Raw genomic sequence first — 23,541 nt, 5'->3', positions numbered from 1 at the left:
AAAGAAGACTAAACACATGTAGATATGATGTATTCTCGAAATTTCAGGTATATTCTTAACTGGGAAGAATAATACTTCCCACCAGAATGGATTGAACCAGGTACTTATAGAAATGACTCCAATGTCGTATTCTAGATTGTGATTTATAAATATGTGACTAATGAGGCTGAGATGCCTCCCTAAAAAGCCAAAGAAAATCACCAACTTAAAAATATACAATTAATAAAAGAAAAGCTGTGCTTTTGGAAATTGATTTATAGGGTCATGAAACCATATAATACTAAATCTTTTGTATCATAAAAACTTTGTGTTGAATATTTTATAATTAATACAATATCTTGAAAATGTGGAGAATAATAATTACTTTTTCTCTAACACTACCCAAAGAAGACATGCTTTTAATCTCCTTGATGTGGGCTAAACATACAAAAATATTTTGAGAGGAGAAGGGCAATCTATCAATCTGCAGTAGCTTGATAGTTACAACTCATAGGAAAATCCACTCATTTTGTTCTAACTCGGTGTTTGGAGTACACCAGCTTTTTAATTAGTCTTGTTTCCATGGTTGTTAGTAAATTATTGCAGGTTTTTTTTTTTTTTTTTGCTTCATCAGAGTGACTTTGGTAGTGCAACTTAATCATGCTATCACTGCAAAATTGTGTTTCTGAAACATGAGCACATAGGAACAGAAACTACTTCATAAGACCCTACTGAGAAGAAGCCATTATTGCGATACAGCCTTATAGAGCAACTCAGCTTTTATTTTTATAATCTATTAAATGTGTACACATATGTGGCCTGAGGCTTATAATCCGTTTACTATATTAGTTTATTCAAGCTTCTCCTTGAGCACACATATACACCGATTATGTTGCTAAGTGATTTAATTCAGTCAACAAATGTTCATTATGCACAAAGTTAGTGGGAATAAATTTAAGAGACATCTATGGAGATCAAACAGGTGATGCTGTAAAGGAATAAGAGGTCAAAGATAATTAAGGGTTTATACCGTGGGTGATCACCTGGGTAGTTACCTCTAGCGACAGTAAAAAAGTCCTTATGTAGGTAGATGGTGGATGAGTATTGAGAGCTATGTTTGGGTTAAAGTTCTATAAACCCAGACTGGACCCAGAGGCTGTGGAACATACAGTTGAAGAATATCAAACAGGTTAAATTAAAAGGTACAGCTGGAGTCAATAATCAAATTAAGAATCTAAAATAAACATCAGGCTGAATGGCATAGGAGTGATTTAAAAATCAGGAGTAAGGCCTGGGGAATAGTAGACAATTGAACAAATAAAGTGCATGTAGCAGGGCCTATAGAAAGCAGTACTTGGAGAAATTCCCAGAGCTAATGGAACATAAATTATATATGTGTGTGTGTGTGTGTGTGTGTGTGTGTGCGTGTGTGTGTGTATTTAAGACATTGTTTGTCTTATTTGCAGCAGAGAAAAGAGAGCCAAATTAGTTCAATAGTAATAGACAAACTAGGAATGTGGCAGATAGAATAAAATGAAAGAAGTGGACTTGAGGGATTTTAAATGCCTGATAGATTGGGATGGAAGGTTTGGCAGAAGTCAACAATGATGCCAAAGGTTTGAGGTGAAATTCTTGGATATTAGAATTAGGGAGAGGGATGCATCAGGGATAGTATATAAGTAAGTCATATTTAATCACTACTTGTTCAAAGTTTCAAAGTGATTGAAACGATATATACAAAATTTTTAAATGCATACATTTCTAATGGCATGCATATTACCAATGCTTGGCACTTAAATTTCTAACTTCATATTAAATCATTCTAAGAATTGTGTATGAGTTCATTTAAATTCTAAATTGACCTTTCCTTAGGGGGCAAGTTTTGTTACTGTCTGAGCTCAACTAATACTTGCATGACAATAATACACACGATGAGCAGGCTCAACTAATACTTATGACAATAATACACACATAATGAACTGATTCATCCCACAATGATTCAGAAGACACATATCATTTTTAGGAGTCTGTGCATTGTGATAAATTTAAAAATTAAGTGTTGTCATCAAACATATCAGGTAGAATTAGATCTCTCATAAAGATATTCTAGAAGTTTGTTGTTAGATAAATCAACATTAAAAGGAGCAATATGAGAGCTAAAATGCTATTAAAAGAGATAAACATTGGGCAAAACATTTAAATTTCTAGAAGAACATTCAGTGAGGATTTGTGGGTGATGACCACATAAAACATATATAAATTCAAGACTGTGAGAGTTCAAAACAAGGAAATTAAGGTCAGAGGTGAAAGAGGATTTGCCTTAATTCATTTGTTTTTAAGCCACTGAGATAACATATCAGAGATGTAATTGAAATCTGAGATATGGAAACTATTCAGTACTAGGTAGAACTTTTGTTTTAAGTATATTGAGATTGTTTACAATTTTTTTGTTGTCAAACAAACTGCCTGTTTTCTTGCTCCAATAATGGCTCATTCAGGTGTCAAGATTTATATCTAGGAAATATTTTGAAGATGTGGAATAGGATAAAGTTATCATGGGTATATTAATCCTTTATATCTTTCTTATGAATCTTAACATCCAGTTTCTGATCTCATAATCAACAGCCAGTGGAAGAGATTATTACATGGCTACTCCAGGGAGAATCAATAGAAAGAAAGCTGTTGGATAATTCTAAACTGATTTAAATTAAAATCTCAGTAATTTTAGGATTATCTCTTGAGTCATATCTTTGGTGACTTGTCTTGCCTTCTAATATTCCTAATTTCCAATCATTGAAATACTGAAGTACATCTAGAATATTCTTTGCTTTGTATGATAAGTTGAAAGGTACTCTTGGCAACTGAAAAGTGGTATGGTAAATTGAGAAGAGTATTTGTTAGCGCCAGGAGACCAAGTTCTGCCTCCACAGCTTGCTAGCTGTTTAGTCTTGCAAATATATTCAGTTTCTTTGCTGAAGCAGATTAAGTGGTCTTATAGCAGTCCTGGAAAAGTTGGACGTATGATGCCAGTTAACTGTGACTCCAAATGTGAGTAATAAATTGGTTCTGTTTGCCTAGAAATAGATAACACCCTTTAGGGCAATAGTAAATGAGTAAATAAAACACTTTCTTCCATAGCTGGCACCATGGAAGAATGTTTAATATGTAAAAAGTACCAAAGAAAGAAGTGTCAAACCATTAGCCTGAGCAGAACATTCACATGTCTTAGTCTAGCTATTCCTGGTGAAGCTTAGTTTCCCCTCTACAAATGGATGCCGGGGTACTTAATACTTAAGGTTCTTTCAGCATCATCACCTTTGGGCACCACTTTAAATGAGGATGTATCCTTGCTCTCAGCAATGCTAAAGCAACCGACAGGTCACAAGGGTAATTTTCTTGATTCCATAATGTACCATCATTTTCCTGTGAAATCTAAACATTTATTGATTCCGAGACCCAGTAAATGACTCTATCCCTGGATCTTCTGTCAATCTAATGATTAAGTAATTTGATTTTAGTTTGATAGACAAATACCACATAACTCCAATTCATTTTTAATTCCTACGGCCCTTAGTGACTGGCAGTTCTAAATAAACGGTATTAATAAATCATCAATCTGTAACTAAAGAGCGGGTTCTTTCAGAAACGTTTGCCAGTTGCAGACTGTGGGATGTCTCAGAGGAATATTTGTCATTCTCACAGTAACAATGGGACACAGGAGCAGCCATTTGAGTCAGCTAAGCTACGGACTAAGGAAAGAAAACATAAACTACAGCAAAAATGCCTTTATGGATTGATAACAGGTACCTTTTTATTTGCAATAAGCATATAAAAGAGAAAAAAATTACTTAATATCCTGATTTCCTAATAGGCATTTGATGGAGTATAACAAAAGCTGATTTGTAAATGCTATCTGAAAGGAAGATAAGCAGGAACTAAAAAGGGCAGGAAATTGAATGTGTTCTTCCCTCCCACCTCACTACCAGATTTCAGATGAGTTTGGAAAGGTCATTCACATAATTATTACAGTAACAGGTTCAAGGCCTTTTGAGCACAGCTGATCTGATTGTGTGTTAATGGCTGCAAAAGCAAGATAAGGAACATGTAAAGTAGAAAGAAGGAAAGAAAAAAAGAAAATCTGCCTGTAACACTATTAGCTTGCAGGATTGTCATAGTGAGTAAACTGATGTTGCTTTACAGCATATGGCTTGTTTTGTTGTTGTTATTATGGAATAACCCCGTTTGCCCTTGTGCACGGGGTCATTTAAGCATCAGTGACCAGATTTGACTTCTTTATAGTCAGTGGCTATTTGACATACCTGATGATCTTTCTGGGGTCTCAAAAATGTCACATGATGAAATGAAATGTGTCAGAAAACTATAGCTAATGTAAATGCGGTAAGAATTTTCAGGGCCAAGACATGTGAAAGGTGTCCAGAGACATTTGTCTGACCAGAGTAAAGGCAATAACATGCTTCCTGTTATGAAAGATTAACCACATTTCTTGTACTTGAATTCAATTCAGTGTACATATGCAGTATGTGCTGCATATATATAAGAACACTTTATGGATCCAGAACTTCAGCACAATAAAGAAGATCGATGTATACAACTGCCCCATGGGGGGGGGGGCTAAATTGTGAAATATGGGTGGTTATACAGTGACAAAGCTAAGAGGTTGGCTCTCAAGAAAATCAGGGAGGATTTAAGGGAGAAGTGGCATTTATCCTAAGCCTTACTGAATAGGAGAGTGGGGGCAGAATATTTTAGATGAAAGAAACAGTGTTATAGTACCACAGATATGGAAGAGCACTTGTGGCTGAGGTATAGGAAGGCGTGTGGTTGATTAAGAGATGAGTTTGGGAATGTCAAGTGGAACTGGTGCTAGTTTTTAAATTACCACCTCTCAGCTCTGTCCTTCCATACTTGGCTTTGTGATGCTGGGGCTAGGATTCTGAAAACCACACTGCCAGGAGGGGGCATTATAGGGAGACTGCAAGGCAGAAAGATGGAGAAGGGACAGGAGTTTGCAACCTGTAGGTTTCTTATGGGCTTCCTGTCTGCTTGAAAGTCCTGTGAATGGCACCTTAGCAAAACATCCTTCTCATGGCAGCAATGGAAGACAGTTTGAATTTTTAAAACACTTGCAAGACAACTTCACTGTGTCCCACATCAGCCATTCCTCAGAGGTCCCAGTCTTGGAGAGCTACCTGTGAGGTTATAATTTTTATAATCCCAAATCTTCCTTTTTTCCCCTCAGCTCTAGGAATGGTGGCTGCTTTCTGCAGTTAGTAAGTCTCCATATTTTAAACTTCTCATTTTTAGCCTATTACCTGGTTATTAATAACAACTTGTAGCAAATTCGCTTGAAAATATCACCACTTTCAATTACATACTGCATTTAGAAAGAGTCATTGAAATGAAATATTCATTAGGGTCCTAAGGGATTCCTTGATTGAATTGTCCTTTGACTCCTTATCTCTTACTTTCTTTCAAGAGTACTGGGTCCAGGGCTTAAAAGCAGACCTGGGAAATATCAAAGATAATAACTTTTTTTCCCTAACTAAAGTCTCTGGGCTGAATGCTGAGCAAGAAAAGCCAACACTCTTCATTTCTACTTCCTGCATATGCTACCAACCACTTTAAACTGTTATGTAATAAAGTTATTGCCAAAAGGCAGCTAATTAAGTCTGCCTGACTCTATCCTTCCACTCTTAATATTTAGCTCAAGTGTGGGTGGATGAGCAGCCAGCAGAGGAGAATGTTTAAAATGTTCACTTCCAACCCTTACCCAGATCATTTCTCTCCTTTCAGGGAACATTACATCTAAATCATTAGAAGACAAATGGGCATTATTATATTCTTACAGCAGTGCAGGGAAAGAGCTTCTACTACCTCTCCTGATAACCCATTTTTCCTGTAACAACTCATTTTGTCAAGAACTTCTACATTACACCCAATCTAATTCTTCTAGTTTAATCCTGGAGTGTTGGAATTTCACTCCCTCCCCACCTTGTTGAAACTGGAGAACAGCTTGTGAGCAATCTCTTGATAATAACCTTCCATATGTCTAAAACAGCCTTTTCTTTCCAAAGTAATTAATCCCCCTCCATTTTTTTACACTTTGCCATATTTCCCAAGCCTTCACACACCTCTGTTTCCCTATGGATCCTCTTCAAGCATTCCCCATATTTTCTGGGGAAATACATTTGCAGAATTGACCAAAACCAAATAGAGCATGTCGCAGTCACTTTATGTAATAAGTTCTGTGCTCAGTATTGTGCAGTTCTATTTTAAGAGTAATTTTTAGGAGTGAACTAGTACACTCATGTTGTGTTCTGGCCCAGAAGCTGATAGAGAGACCATCTGATTTTTGCTAAATTCAGATTTAAGTAGAGGTTTCTTTAGAACAAAACTTGCAGCTTCTCAGCTTGGATCTTTCTGATGGACTTTTTACTAAACTTCAAATTAGGAAGGTTGGTGAACTTGGGGGATGTCAAGAGATAATGAAATTTTATAACCTAAAATCATTTATTTTCTTCTATTTTTCTTTAGAATACAGAAAAGGTATATACTTATGTATTTGAAAATTATCTATGCACTATAACTGTACTAATTTGTATCCTCACATTTGAAGGAAATGAGTACCTTTACAGACAGATCATAAAGAGGTAAACTATACTTTTCAAGGGTAATAAAAACACAGTTTGTGAGCAATGGAACAATATTCTGACATGTTCTGAATGTATGATTCTTTAACAATTGAAGAAATTTCTTAGTTTGATCTATCTCATGTCATCAGACATAGAAAGTTCAAAGGAAGAAAATCTGCTGTTATGGTTGTTTAGACTCAGTTTAAAGTTGCTATATAAAAGATAGGCAGGAAATCTCTCTAGAGATAAAGGCTGATGGAGGCAGATATCTTGGTCAGAGTGTTTAGCTGATATTTATGTAATGACTAAGATAGGATTCAAGAAGCTGTGATATTACATTATGTTAAATGTATGAAGATAGAATGTAATCTCTTTGAGAAGAGAGACTATGGAAATCCTGGAAACTAGGACAGTGTCTGGCACATAATTGGCTCTCAAAACCTTCAGACCTGTATTTGGTTCTAGTTCTTTCAAGATACTTTAGTCCATTTCCATTTACAAGATGAGGCTATGCAAAACCCTCCCCTTGCTTTTAGGTACTTCTTCATTAATGAATGAATCATTTTTTTTTCCTTAAGAGAGAAAGGCATACCTTATTTTATTGTGTTCTGCTTTATTGTGCTTGAAGATATTGCATTTTTTTTACAAAATGACGGTTTGTGGCAACCCTGTGTCAGGCAAGTCTATGGTACCATTTTTCCAACAGCATGCGATCTCTTCATGTCTCCATGTCATATTTCAGTCTTTTTATAATATTTAATACCTTTCCTTATTATAATATCTGTTATGGTGATCTATGGTCTGTGACCTTTGATGTTACTATTGTAATTTTAGGGGAGTGCCAAGAACCGCACCCATTTAAGATGGCAAACTTGACAAATGTCTGTGTTCTGACTGCCTCATTGACTTGCTATTCCCCAACCTCTCTCTCTCTTCTAAAGCCTCCCTATTCTTCACACATAAAAATATTTAAATTAGGCCAATTAATAGCTTACAATGGCCTCTAAGTGTTCAAATGAAAGGAAGAGTCACATGTCTCTTACTTTTTCAATCAAATACTAGAAATAATTAAGCTTAGTGAGGAAGGTGTGTCAAAAGTCAAGTTAGGCAAAAAGCTAGGTCTCTTGGGTAAACTAAGTTATGAATATAAAGGAATGGTTCTGGAAGGAAATTAAAAGTGCTATTCTAATAAATGAACAAATGACAAGAAAGTGAAACAGCCTTATTGCTGATATGGATAAAGTTTTAGTGGTCTGAATAGAAGATCAAACCAGCCATACAATTCTCTTAAACCAAAGCCTAATCCAGAGCAAGACCCTAAGTCCCTTTGATTATATGAAGGATGAGAGGTGAGGAAGCTGAAGAAGAAAAGTGTGAACCTAGCAGAAGTTGGTTCATGAGATTTAAGGGAAAAAAGCTGTCTCCATAAAGTAAATGTAGCAAACACTGATGGAGAGCCTGTAGCAAGTTATCCAGAAGATCAAGCTAAGATCATTGATAAGGGTGGCTACATTAAACAACAGATTTTCAATGTAAATGAAACTTCTTCTATTAGAAGATGCTATCTAGGACTTTCATAGCTAGAAAGGAGAAGTCAATGCCTGGCTTCAAAGCTTTAAATATCAGACTAATTCTTTTGATAAGGGGTAATGCAACTGAAGATTTTAAGTTGAACCCAATATTCATTCACTGTTCCAAAAATCCTAGGGTCTTTAAGAAGTATGCTAAATCTACTCTGCTTGTGGTCTATAAATGGAGCAACAAAGCCTGAATGACAGCACATCTGTTTACTACATAGTTTACTGAATATATTAAGCCCACTGTTGAGACCTATTGGTCAGAAAAAAAGATTCCTTTCAAAATATTACTGCTTATTGACAATGTCTTTGGTCATCCAAGAGCTCTGGTGGAGAGAACATGGAGATGACTGTTGTTTTGATGCTTGCTAAAACAACATCCATTCTGCAGCCCATGAATCAAGGAGGAATTTTCAACTTTCAAGTCTTATTATTTAAAAAATATATTTGGTAAGGATATTGATGCCATGGGGAGTGATTTCTCTGATGAACCCAGACAACATAAATTGAAAATTTTCTGTAAAGGATTCACCACTCTAGATGCCATTAAAAACATTCATGATTCATGACAGGATGTCGAAATATCAACATTAACATGAGTTTGCAAGAAGTTGATTCTAACCCTCATGGAGACTTGGAGAGCTTTGAGACTTAAGTGGAGAAAGTCACTGTTATATACATAATGTCTGTTATGTATATATTTTTACTGTGTCCTTCACCCTACCTCTTAAATATGATAAATCTCTCTTATCCTCACTCTCAAAAAAACCCTTCTTATAGGGCAGTAGATCAAGAGAGGTTTTACAGACTGTTGTGTTAAATAGTAAGTATGACTTGAACATGATAATAAGCTTTGAGAATAAAATAAGGTTTCAGTTATATAAGATGAATAAGTTCTAGAGATATTGTGATTATAGTTAACAATATTGTATGGTAGACTTAAAATGTATTAAGGGGATAGATCTCATGATAAGTGTTCTGATAACAATAACAGAGTTGGAGACTTTTTTTTTTTTTTCAGACAGAGTCTCACGCTGTTGCCTGGGCTAGAGTGCTGAGGCGTAAGCCTAGCTCACAGCAACCCCAAACTCCTGGGCTCAAGCGATCCTCCTGTCTCAGCTTCCCGAGTAGCTGGGACTACAGGCAAGTGCCACCATGCCCGGCTAATTTTTTCTATATATTTTTAGTTGGCCAATTAATTACTTTCTATTTTTAAGTAGAGACAGGGTCTCACTCTTGCTCAGGCTGGTTTCAAACTCTGAACCTTAAGTGATCTGCCCGCCTCAGCCTCCCAGAGTACTAGGCATGAGCCACCACGCCCGAACCCAGAGTTGGAGAAATTTTAAGTCTAAGATAAAAAAGACAATAGAGTGAGGTAAAAATAGGCAGGTAAAAGTGGAGACAAGAGTAGGAATGTAAATTTGGATGTAAGAGAATATGAGAGGGCAAGAGATAGAGATGGGGTGTAGATGAGTTTTTTGGGGATAGAGTAAAGCATACAGTACTTATTTATCATTTGTTAATAGAAAGGGTCTAATGGGCTAATTAGGCAGTGTTTTTGAGTTCATTCATTCCTTCAACAGATATTTCCTATGTGCTGTCTATGTGCCATGTACTGTGTTAGGCACTAGGAATTGGCAAGTGAATAATACAGCCATGATTTCTGCCTTCATGGGACTTAAAGCTTAATCATGGGTACTGTGCTGGTGATTCCGTTTCCCAATCTTGCCTGTCACCCTCCCCATCCCCCTAGACTCTCTGCCTTGAATTGTATGCAGATGACAGTACACTCTGGCTTGCAAACTTGCTTCTGCTTGGCTTCAGCCATGGGAGCCACCAGAGGAGATCAGAAGGCATGAGGAAAAAGAAGTTAGGACATGAATTTCCTAACCCCTTCTTCAGCTATGTTCTTGTAATGGCTGCATCTCTATGGTTACAGTGACTACAACTCCCCTTGGGTGACCCCTGACCCACTGCATATCTCCAGCTCTCCTGGCTCTGATAACACTGTTTCCTTCTCCTTCCTCCTTCAGGCTTAAGGGTGATAATCAGTTCTTGTTATTACTAGTCAGTGTATAAATGCCTCAGTTTCTTTTCTTCATCCTCTTAACCCTGCTCACTGATCTTCAACTTGTCTCTTTATTTAGTTCTATGAAACCATCTGAGTTGGGTCCTGTATAGAGCTGGTGCCTGACTGATACAGATACATTTTTTTAAAACAGAAATACTTACATAAATAATTTTAAATTGTTTTAAGGATTATAAAGGGAGGAAAAAAACCAAGTATTTAGATATAGAATAATGGGTGTGAGTTAGACAAAGTGGTCACAAATGGCTCCTGTTTAGGAAGTGATACTGAAGTTGAGGCCAGAGGATAAGTGGGAACCACCACGGAGCAAACAGGGAAAGAGCTTTCCCAGTAGAGGAAACACAAGTGCAAACTCCAAGAAAAGGTCTTGACGTGTTCCAATCCAGAATCTACTTATAACACTCTAGGAAGAACATTGGTTAAAACACTCTATGAGGACACACTGAGGGGGAAAATAGCCTGAGTGGTAAGATCCTGACTGAGATCCAATGAAGGACACTAAATTTCTTGGAACAGGAAAAGGCCCACCAGAGCACCATGTAGTTGTGAATGAGGGAAGAAGCTCAGATAAGCTGTGGGAATTAAGCAGCTGCTCAGGCATTAATTTGAAATTGCTGTGATCATGTTGGGACTCAGTGATGATTTACACCACATGATAACAGGCTGTGAAGGAATTAACACGTCAAGATGTTATTTCTTTGATCTTCTTTCACGAGGGTGACAGGTTTGTCTTTAGGCAGAGGTAGATCTCTTCGTAATGTTTCTTTTATTCATAATTATGACATTTAATAGAAAGGATATCAGATAATCAACAGAGACTTTGAGGTGGTATGTCTGCTTTCCACTCTCTTTTATTTATTTACTTTTGAGAGTAAGGTGGCAAAGAAGGAGTAGAGAAGTTGAAGACAATAAAATATTAAAAGAACATAAAATATTTGACTGTTGCATATTACCTAGAATAAAAGGGGCTTTGAGTATCAATTTACTAAGCATATTTCAAGGCTTCCAAAAGCAACCACATCTAACTTATTAAATAAGCCTGCCTGGGGAAATATTTATATTATTTTTCCCTATAAATCTAGTTTTCTAATTTGTTTTATGATGTGACCTCCCTTTGTTTGGGGTTTTAGTACAAATTCTGGCATTTAAGAATTATTTAACTGCAGGATATACTAAAACCTTTGTCATGAAGTCAGAATATATTATATTTGCCTTTGTCAGAATTGAATTTCTTACTTGGAACATTTTAAGACATACATGATGTCACACATGAAAAATGATGAAAAATAAGATTTTTAAGGGATTATTCAATCTTATACATTTAAGTAACATATTTGGATTTGGAAGACTTCCTCAGATATCTGCCCAAATACCTCCTAGATGTATTTTAAATTTTGAAATGTATTTCTACCTGTGGGCATCTTTTGCTTAAAAGGTAGACCACACCATAATTTATTTTTCTTTTAATCAGTTGTGATGTTTCTTATATTTAGATTTAAGTAGAATTGCACATATATCTTATTTCAATTAATGTTGAAATTAAAACACATGGTATTTTAATGTTCTATGTTCATCCCCTAAACCTCCACTTACTAGCTGAATTTTTCATGTTTACTAATATTTTCCTCGCCCACAGGCTAAACCTACTTTAATAAGCACATTTATGTAGCATGTTTTATCTCCAAGTATTTTATAGTTATGCTGTGGGAGTTAGCTCATTGCAACTGAAGTTAAGTGATTAGTAACTCTGATAGAGATGCATTTATGCAAATTATAATTATAGAATCTAAAAAGGACCCTGAGGTCTTATCATCTTTAAAAAAAAAAACCAAAATATCAACACTCAGTAAAAGAAATCATAATACTCTAATCAAATATAATCAAAATTCGACTCCTGCCTCTGATCCCAATATTCATATTGTAAACATCATTGACAAATAACTGTATATCATGGGTTATAAACCCCTAGAAATAGAATCATTATGTATAGCAGGCATTAGGGTATGATCTAAATTATCTCTCTGATTTGGGGAATGATTACCTGTTCTATATATTGACAGCTGGTACTATCATGTTATTTTTATTTCAGAAGACACTGAAATAATAAATTGACTCACTGTAACTATTATCATTATAATTTTGATATGTTGTATTATTATATATTATCAGAATCTATATCCTTTATATGAGGAGCAGATAGTACCTCATATTTTTATCTTCCTTTATTTATATCATTGCTGAGTGAAATTTAAGAGTGAGACTGGAATTTTAAGACAAGCAGACAAAGAGATGTAAAGCTTTTCTTTCAATTTAGATAAGTTTCCTCTATGTTCAAATAGCAAAATTATATACATCGGTGTCCATAGAATGACTAGAAAGGTAATTATAATTGGTAACTTTGTCAATTCCCATTTGCCTTTCTTTTAAAAAATGAATGGCCACCATGGACCTTTGAGAAAATGGAACCTAGAAAAATAAATGATCCAAAAATAAGATATGCCACATTTTAATAAACAATTGTGTCCAATTATGGAAGAATATGTACTTACTTGCCAAGTGCAAAGCACTCCATCTTAACAGTTGTTCCCTTAGCAGCTGTAACCGTGAAAGGAAAATGGACCTCAATTTTCGGCTCATATTCTCCCATCACACCTTGGAAATAAAGAATAATCTTTAAGCATCAAATGAATGTTGCATTTTTTTTCCCAGTCCTGAGATGTTACATTGAAAATCACTGTGGTTGGGCTGTTAATGTCTGTTTGATGATTGCTAATTTTTTTGATACATTGAAATAAGAGCCACACTTAGGCTCAATCATTATGATGAAATCCTTGTCTTCCCTTAAGGACTGGATTGCATGCATGTCCACTATCATTTAAAGTAATGATATTGAAAGTGTTAATCAACACTGGAATTTTAGTTCAGTTACTGATTATTCTCCAAAAATAAATAAATAACTATGAACTTTACTCATGGGAAATAATGTTGATTTTTTTTAAATAAGAAAAGGTATCAAAATTTCCCTTATCATTGCCAAATAACTTAATATTCATCTAGTAAGTCACGTATTTACAGAATATCTATAATATGCAAGGCATTTTGCTAAGCATTGTTGGATTTATACAGATTAATCAGTTTTGCTCTCAAGCACTCAACAAGTATATTCTTAAAGAAGAAACAACATATTGCATCTCAAGTATGGCAAGAAATCACCATATCAAATTACTGTAATGCAAGACTGGTAGTTATGAGTGCTGTGAATGAGATATTTCTTACCTGTTATGCATATTTGAGGAGATTGTAAGAATATTTAGGATTTGGATAAGTGGGGAAAAGATAGGAGAGAAGGTAAATGGAGCTACAGGAACAAAAATAAAGATATGGGATACAACCAGAAATAACAATATCCATTTTTTGTGGCACATTGATATGGGAAGGGAAGTGATACTAGGTAAATTTGGAAATATAGATGAAATCTGAAAAAAATAGAGGACTTTGATTATCCGAGTAAGACATTCAGACTTTAATTTGTAAGAAATTTGGAACCACTGGGGTTTTGAATAAGAGAGTGGCATTATGCTGAGATGTATATTCTGGAATTAGATCAGAGACAGGTATATCAATTACATTACTTCATTAATGCAAGATAGAAGTAATAAAGGCCTGAACTTTAATTGCGTCAGTAAAAACAGAGAAAAATGCACTAGATGGGAAAAACCAAGAAAGGATTAAACTGATAAAATTGGCACACAGTAAGGTATAGGGATAATGTTGTGGGCAGTATCAATAATAACACTATAGTTTTCAGCTTGGGTTTTAAGAGGATGTCAATTTAAAAAAAGAACACAGCTACAGAAGGAAATCTGAGGATTTTCAGTTTAGTGGGATTGAGTTTGAAATACCTACAAGATACTCAGAGGAAAGTGTCTGACCACACAGTACAAATAAGAGAATGAAGCTCAGGATGAATTCTAGACAGGTGATAAACACTTAGAGTAATCATTTACAGGTGGCAGTTGAAGCCAGAGATTGTAAAGGGCTTTTATCCATCAAAAAACAATGCTATAAGACATTAAGGTCAGATACACTAGACATGCAAAGAGAGAAAAGGGGTTATCTTTGGCCAGGAAAATCTTTTATGTGCTATCTATCTATCTATTTATTTACTATGGGACATTTGAAATAAGCCTTGGAGGAAGAATGTGGACAAGTATAGATGGAAAAGTGCTTAAATTCACGTAGGACAGGATGATTATCTTTTTTTTGCAAAGTAGAGAAAATGTCACTGATGTTTTCATCACAGAGATTTGCCTTCTAGACCTGGCTCTGCTAATGACAGGACTGTACCACCTCTGACAGGTCAGCAACCTCTGGGTTTCATTTTTCTAATCCATAACTGAGGGTATGAAGGGAATGACCCTTAAAATAATGTCCTGCTTTAACAGGTTAACTCCTAGGTTGCTTCCTAGGCTAAAGTTTGCTGCACATCAAGACCCTTATAAATAGCAAGTGAATTAAGTGGTTAGCACTGTTATGTACCCAAAACAGATGTTTAAACACTTCTCCTCTATTTGTCAATAATATTTTTCTCTTCTACTTCTTTTTAAATATCTCCCCCTGCTTCTCCCCACCATACTTTCCAACTTTCTCTTTATTAATATATTTCCTCCTCATCTCCTCCTTTTACCCTTTGTCTCTCCTAGCTACTTGAATAGCAGGATTTGGCCTGCTGGTGCTACCTATAAACTCACCTGGGTGTACCTGATGATGTGAAGTTTATCTTTAATGTTCCTTTACTTGTAAGCTCCATAGGAGGACTCCCAGGCCTCCTGGTCAGGGCCTACCTTTGACAGCTCCCACAAAGCAGACCCCAAAGTTATTTTCTGATTTCCCCACCCAGTCATAGAATTGATTCTATAGTGTTGTTCCTTTTCTGCCTGTTCGTCTGATGATTCAATAACACTTGATTTATCATGATATTTATTCAACTTGAGCCCCTTACTTGCATGGGTCCCTGTGAGTGCTGGCTGACAGTTACTGAGTGTTGGAGAGGAATTCAGGCCAGATTTAGAAAATATTTTTACATATTAATAATTATTTCTAGTAAATTGTTTAAAGAGATCTTTTGAGAAAGGAGCATAAATCTTCATAGCTCCAGCAATTCATTTTGATTTCTTTTCTCCCATTCTAAATAAATACTTCCTTTAGAATTGACTTTTATATTAATAATTTGGTATTCTTTCTATTAAAGAAGGCCCCATATTTGTGGAAAATTTCAGGCCCTTGAAAACCTAGATCTGCCTCCCCCATATAATACCAAAGAATTACTGATACTATTGGCTAACGGGAGGCAGACACATATATTCTCTTTGCTCCAGACATTGTTTGTGAATTGCAAGACATTCTTTTATTGCTATAATCCGTAAGATTGACTCAAGGGATTGGCACTGCTGGTAGTATTTGGGAAGTAATTTTGCCTAGACAGAGCCTTCTCATGTTCCTCAAATGATTTCCACTATGGCCAAATACATTGTTAAGCTTTACTCCGGGGCCCAAGAGATTGTTAACATCTGAAGTATATATATTAAAATAAAATAAAATGGTTTGAATAAGAGGCTTTAATAAATTGTATTACTAATTTAAGCTACACTGCAAGGAATTATAGCTTTTTTAAAAAATTTGACTATGAGAATAGTGATACAGGGGCAGATTAGATCACTCTTTAACAATTAGTTATATTTAGTGGTTAAGTTTTGCTTTACATTGCATGGAATAATTATGTTAGAGCTAAGGTTGACTTTACCTTATATAATTTACCTTCCTTATTTGAAAGATTAGAGAACTAAGCATCAAATAGGTCAAGTAACTGTCTCAAAATCTTATAGAAATCTGTTGGTTGGTAGAAATGGAGCAAAAATAGGGATTTTTTTTTTTTTGACCTTATGTCCAGAGCTATTTTCTTGACATTCCTCTGTTAAGAAACTTTAATCACAGTGTCTAATAGTCCAGGCATATCACATGTACTTCATTAATTATTGACTATCTGCCCTGGTTATATGTTTTATTTCAGCTGCAATTTTTAATATCTCAAGTAATTTGTAGTTTAGCTTGTAAATTCTTTTGTTGGGCAGGGTTTGGTACTGAAAGAAAAGGGAAACAGCTCCATGAAATACATAGCTGAAGATCAAAATATTGGGTTTGCCTTTTCAGTTAAATTAGCACTTTGATCTTTTGATTGCCCCTAGTATGAAGCTGAATATTACTCAAGAGACACTGAAATGTGTCTTCACTTCCTTCCCCACACCTGTCTCTCCTGGTTTACTTGGCTGCCCTACTTTAGAATTATGTGCCATTAGAAGATGACCCCAAATTACCCTAATTCCTAATAAACAGAAGGCTCCCAACTGAGAGCACATTATTCTCCTTCTATATTTCCATGGTTGTTGATTTTCTTATTTATTCCAATTACTTACAAAGAGCTAGGGTGCTTTTCCCTAAGTGGAATGCAATTTAGAGCAGTGTTTTTCCAAGCACATTACAGAACAGAGAGCCAATGATATCAGAAAAATCTGGGCACCTTTTTAAAATTTTAGGCTGCAGGGTCTGATTCTAAGACTAATGATGAAGACTTTCTGAATGTAGGGCTATGAACTCTATATTTTAATAAATTCTCTGGGTAATATTATGTATATTAAGAAAATTCGAAGTTGGACGTTTCATGACTCTGACTTTTATCATGTTACTTGTCATTCTTAGAGTGTAATAGACTGACGTGTCTGAAAAAATGTCATGCAGAGGGGCTATAAACACACTGAATTCACCAGTGTCCTAATATTAGGACAAATTATATCCAACTTGTATATATTGGTGCTCTCACCAGAGCTGGGTTTTTTCCTAGTTGGCTGGGGACCCTGTCCTGATTGGTCAGTGTCTATGCAATAGCAGTTGTTATTTATCTCTAATGACAATTCTGTCCTATACCCATAGGTAATACACATTTCTAGGATCTATCCAGTAAACTTTAAGAATTTGGCTGAGCTCACAAGTTGGAAAGTTTTGGCTAATCTTTTTCTTATGTCCAAATAATGGGTATTTATGTTTTTACTTTTCACATCTTTTCCATCCACACTCAACATATGTTTCTTGTCTTCCAAGAATAGCAGCTGTCTTCTCAACACTTCTTTTGGGAAATATTTTTCCATCTTTTCAAACTCTGTGAGTTGAGTAGGAGCTACTACCTTCCCATATAGATTCTGCCTTCCTGGCTGTAGTTATTAACTTGTGTGGCCACCTGACCCAAGCTTGGTTAGTTAGATTACCCTCTTTCCCTGTTCACAGTAATTGATTCATGGATGGGCAGCTGACAGCGGAATTTTTTAACTAGGGACCAGGGAGTCTAAGTCTTAGTACTCCCTTGGTAGTGAAAAAGAACCTACATATTTAAGACCTACTGGAGCTTCCACTATGTGGAAGAAAGTTCAGCTTCCACTGAAGAGAAACCAATTTAGATAAACGTAACAGTATATATAGAGGAGAGATGGAATTTAGCTTCTTGTTCTTATCTCAGTTAAATAAAACAAATTCCCTAATTTGGTTAAGTCATTTCAAGTTGGATTTCTCAGTTGCAACCAAAAAAGTTCTGACTGAGATGTCCCTGTTCCCAGTATAAGTGGTGGTGACTTGATGTTAGGTTCTATCTTATAAGCTATCTGGATTCTGAGTCTATCATATTCAAGACACTAACTAGACCAGGCAAAGAACAAGATAGGGTAGCGTTGGGATATTGGCCAAACAAAGCAATATATTATATATTAACTTTGTTCTATTTTAAGCATTTTTAGTAGAGAATGTAAATTCTAAAAGAAGTTAGAAACATAAGCTAAATAAATATTCTAATAAAAGAAGACAAATAAAATTATAAAAGTACAAAGAAAGTATGGGAGATAAGAAAGATTACTGACCAAGAAAATTGAGGAAAATGGGGAACTGCTTTGACTGGATTATGACAGTGGGATTGGAGTTAAAAGATGTGGTGGTGTAAGTTTTAATGACCCTCAGGTGGAAGGGACAGTGTTAGTGAAAGCATACAAGTAAGACTCTGAGGTTTTATCAGAAACTTAATTTTATTACATTGAGTATAAAAAGTAGTGAAAGAGAAGTTTCAAATACAAGTTGGGGCTAGATGATAAATAGTATCTAGTAACATGTTTTATTACTCTTCTATTAATATACCTTAACAATGGCTGGATAAATGTGCATGATTGCTCATTTCGAATTATAGCTTGAACAATCAGTAGGTATCTGATTTTATTTAGAGATAACACCTGGAGTGAATATATACATATTTATTTTTATCAATGATTTCATATCAATAAATTGAACACACAGTATGTGTAATGAAGATGTACCCAGAATAAGCATCATAGCAAAGGCCCTGTGAACTGAAGTATAGTTTGAACATTATATGGTTTGCAAATTGAAATGGCATTGAAATTACTTAATAAAATATCTCGGGACTTTTCTTATTTCACCAGAAATACATGTGACATCAGAATTCTCTACATTATTTTTATTTTATAGTGCTTGAGTTTCAATGGATCTTTCACTTATTATTTTTGTTATTAACTTGAAGAGTCTGGATAGAAATATATAGTCATTGTGCTATGTTATCCCCCTGATAAAATGGAATGAAAGACTAAATAATATTAATAACAATAACAAATAATGATAATAATACTAATTATAAAAATGAAAGAGGGAAGATAGGAAATGACTAAGTAGTATATATTATGCCTAAAGATATTGTGCTCTGTGTGAGGCATGTCACTGTGATCAACCTTTCCAGATATATTAAATATCAACCTGTGATTCATAGATAAATGATGCAAATCCCAACTCCAGCCCTAGGTCTGTTGACACCTTGAGGCAATCACAGAACTTCTCTGGATGCCAGTTTTTCATATATAATAAAAGTACTAATATTGCTGAGGGTTTAGAAATTTTATTATATATCAATATATCTCTCTTTACTTACTATATTAAAATAAATATAAAAGTTATGTTATTTCAAAATTTTAATCATTTAGAAATATGTCCAGATGCCCTTTTCTAAAAATTCTCTAATCAGCCACTGATAAGTAACAATTTTGCGAGCCTACATAGACAGATAATATATTGTTTTCTTACCTAAAAAATGTATATTACCCTGAATCATAGTTTCTTGGAGTAAGATAAGGACTGAAGGATCTTCTGACCAGAAAAAATAAATGGTTTGTGTTATCAACAACTAAATACATCATTTTGAGTAATACTTATATAGGGGGATTGAGAAAATCTAGAGTATTATTATTAGGAGAAAATGTTTCTCATCACTATTATATACATCCTGAAAACTAGAGAAGCCAATAAATTTATTCTTCCTTCCCAAGCATCAGGAATAAATTGATCAAGAGGCTGTTTTACACTGTAATTGCTTTCTTCTGATTACTAAATTTTAAGACTTATTTCCTTCTCCTGTTCTCACCACTGTGATTTAAGGAAATACACCCAACTCCCTTCACTATCATCTGAGGGCTCCTTCCATGTGCATCAATAACTTAGAAAAAGATCTTATAGATATAAGGCCAAAAGAAAGCAACTATATATTTTTTCCAAACACATAAGCTTTTCCTGGCATTAAAATAGTATGCTAGATAGAGCAAACTTTGAAAATTTGATACAAAGAGCAGGTTGGATAAATATTCACTTGGAATGAGAAGTTTGTTGAAAAGTTTTTCTATTTTTAGAAAAGTAGATACACTTGCTATTTTCATAAATCTCTATGTAAAAATTATAGAAACATTTTTGTTAATATACTCACATAACCAAAACATAAATGTTTTACATTAAGCTCATATTTAAAAACTCTAATGGATGATTTTATTTTTTAACTTAAGGTTTCTTTTACTTCATGAAGTGTATGTGTGTGTGTGCGTCTGTCCATTTGTGTAAGGATTGGAGCCTTTAGAATATTAAAAAGAATAAGAAAATGTTGGTACCTGCAAAAAGTTTGAAAATTTTGACTATTATAAGCTGTCAGCAAGACCTATGTGGATATGATTCAGAACAACACGTAATATATCTAATAAACTAGAGTTCTCATTTTAACAGCTATGAACCCTTCTTTGAAAGCTAACTTGGGCCCAATAATAAGGGGAGAATGACTATATTGACTTGAAAAGAAATAATGAAATGATTACATATGACATTAATGTTCAATTCAACAATTAAATGCTTTGAAGGTCTCAAAATAATGCTATAGCCCACCCTAATCAGAGTTAATTATTTTTAATTATGATTTAACTAGAAACTGTGATTTCTATATAATTCATTCAAACATTTGTGCCTACCATAATATTTATTTTTTTATTAAAATATAGAAAGGAAATTACTTGAGAATTATGGTGGACTTTACTCAGTGCATTAGAGAAATTAATCATAAATTGCCATATCTACAGTTCTTTCTACAAAAAACTAAAAGGGTACAGTTAGATACAAATATCATAAAGATGACTCAGGGCACATTTAAGTTATGAGGGAGCTGTTTTTACACACATACACCATCTGGAAAGTAGGGAGGATATACAAAGTGGAGAATAAGACTGAGACAACGGGAGAGCAGAAAAACTATATATAATAGCTGAGTCATATTAATGATGAAATAAGGAGAATAGTCATGATGCTGAAACTCTTAGTACTATTTGGACTAGAACTATGTGGACTCAGGTACCTTCCAGCCTCAGTCCACATAAAGTCATACTATATTACAAGACTCTAATCTTGGACTTCCCTAATATCTCCTTTCTCTTATCATGTCATGTCTTTCCTGAAACTAAAAGTCCCTTACTTAGGTTAACTTGAATGAGATTCTGTTTCTTGCAACTACCAAGAACATTTGCGCACGTTGCTTTTTATTTCAAATTTTTTATCATTCTTCAGAAGGACTGCTCCCTCCAGAAAAGTTTCTTACCCATAGCTGTCTACCAATCCACACAGTAATCACCCAGGAGTCAAGGAACTTAAATTATTCTGGAGGAATTACTTCTGCCAGCTCAGTTGATCAACTGTCTGGCTGCATATCACTGGGAGAAAATGTGACAAATGAGTTGTTTTAAACTATTGTTAAAAGTTTATTTTTACACTTTAATCTGCACAGATTGTCTTCTTATTGCAGTCTTGTTATTGAGAATGTCAGCATTCTGCTGTTCCCACTCACATTTGAAATACAAAATATACCAGCCCCCGAATTGCTCTGCAAACAATTTTCACCACATATTTTTCTTGTACAAACTCTTACTGATTTCAAAGCCTCCATGTATGATATAGTTCAAAGGGGAGCATATCTAGAAGGGAATGCCAATTATCAGAGCTTTATCACAGGGCTTTATGTGCATTAAAGACTAGATGTAAAGAGGGAATAAACATTGACTGAACACCTGCTATAAGCCTGTTGCTTTGTAAAGTGTGCAAGTAAATTGTCATCTAAGTCTCACAAAACACAGTAAGGTATATGTGATTATCCACATTTTCAGTAAGAGAAAACTGACTATTGTAGTAGTTAAGAAACTCCCTCAACATCACTGAGCTATTAAGTGAAAGTCACGAGAGTCAAACCTAGGGCTATATTAACACTGAAGCCACTTTCCCTCACTGTTCTATGTTGCTCCTCAAGAAAAGTTTCTGTTGTTTGCAAAGTAGAATTTATTATAGTCAGTCCCAATTTATTAGAAAATTAAATTCTACTTTAAATATTAATTTCTCAATGAAGTCTTTCCTGACCCTCTGCCCATCCCCTCCCTCACCAGCTTAATCTCTTTCTGTCTGTCTGTCTGTCTCTCTGTATATGTATAAGTCTATATATACATATAAATGTATATATAAACACTCTGTATGTCATTTCTTTTCTTTTTTTGTAAAACTAATAACAATCATAATCAATCGCTCAATCGTATCACATTTCTATTCTTTTGTTCAATATCTATTTTATTTTTTAATCTATAAATTCAACCAGGACAGGGACCACATCATTTTGTTACCTTTGCATCCTCAAATAGTTCTTGGTACAAAGTCAATGCTGAAGAATATTTGATGACTAAATCAATTAATTAATTTGTTATTAATTATGTGTGAAGATGTGTGATAGGTGACATAGGAGCTGAAAATATTTTATTTTTATATATCTCAATGCTTATGATCTTTTTTGTTTTGAGGAAAAATTAAAGTAATTTTTAAACATGGAATCATAAAAATCTACACTTTGTATTAAATTATTAGGATGTGGTCATATGATAATGGAACATATTTTGTGAATGAATAAGCTGATAAAGTCTCTCCATTTTTCTATAATCAGTCAATTATCAAGTTCTGTTAATTTGGTTCCTATTACATCTTTCTTATCGATTCCTTTACTTTCATTCTGATTGTCATTACTTTAATGTACATTCTCTCTCATCCAGCCCATTAGCTTTGGCAAGACAATGACCCTTCGGGACCTTTGTAGGAATGTTGATTATTAAATCTTCACAGGATTAGGTATAAGAAAAAGTAGAAGAGAAATCAGAGATAGAATTTGGACAATATCTTGGAAGAAGTCTTGCTATCAAGGCAAGAAGAGAAAATAGGATGGGAACTGGAGGGGACTATGGAATCAAACGATTACTTTTAGGAAGATAAATATTCTGTTATATTTACTGATGAGAATGCTTCAGTACGATACTGTTTGTAAGAGAGAGGCGGAATAATTGCAGATGTCAACTCCTTGAACTAGGTAAGAGGGGATGAGATCCAGTGGGTGAGAACTGTCAAGAACAATTCATTATTTGCAAAAGGAGGTAAGGTAGCATAATACAGATACAGATACAGGTAAGATGTTATATTTGTAACTGGAAAGATTAATAAAAATAGAAATTTAAGGCAATTCCTGTGATTAAAGTTATGTAGTCTTTTTGATCTACAATCAACTGCGTAGATAAACCATGAAATTAAGGCTGGATTTGGGATTAGAGATTTGCCAAAGTGAGTATAATATGACCAACAGATTAAGGAAATAGAAATTGAGAGCATGTAGAGGAGAATGTTTATAGTAAATGATTATGTAATCTAAGTTAGAAAGGGGTGATACTTGAAAACAGAGGTGTGATGAGCAGTGAAATAATGGATTGATCAAAGGAATGGGGGGTCTGAAGAATTGTTCAAGTGGAAAGTA

The 23,541-nt window shown here is 34.7% G+C and overlaps 1 protein-coding gene across 2 annotated transcripts in view; it reads right to left on the bottom strand.

The window, feature by feature from the left end:
* CNTN5 (contactin 5) overlaps positions 1-23,541 on the bottom strand; it is a 1,190,057-nt gene that overhangs the window by 301,209 nt on the left and 865,307 nt on the right. For both annotated transcript variants that reach the window (XM_076002462.1, XM_076002463.1), the window contains exon 9: positions 12,848-12,950. In XM_076002462.1, the coding sequence (XP_075858577.1) occupies positions 12,848-12,950 (103 nt within the window). The remainder of the gene's footprint in view (positions 1-12,847; positions 12,951-23,541) is intronic.

The sequence above is a fragment of the Microcebus murinus genome, chromosome 4 (assembly GCF_040939455.1).
Source record: "Microcebus murinus isolate Inina chromosome 4, M.murinus_Inina_mat1.0, whole genome shotgun sequence".
In the NCBI taxonomy this organism is placed as follows: Eukaryota; Metazoa; Chordata; class Mammalia; order Primates; family Cheirogaleidae; genus Microcebus; species Microcebus murinus.
This window is presented reverse-complemented; position numbering and strand designations above follow the sequence as displayed.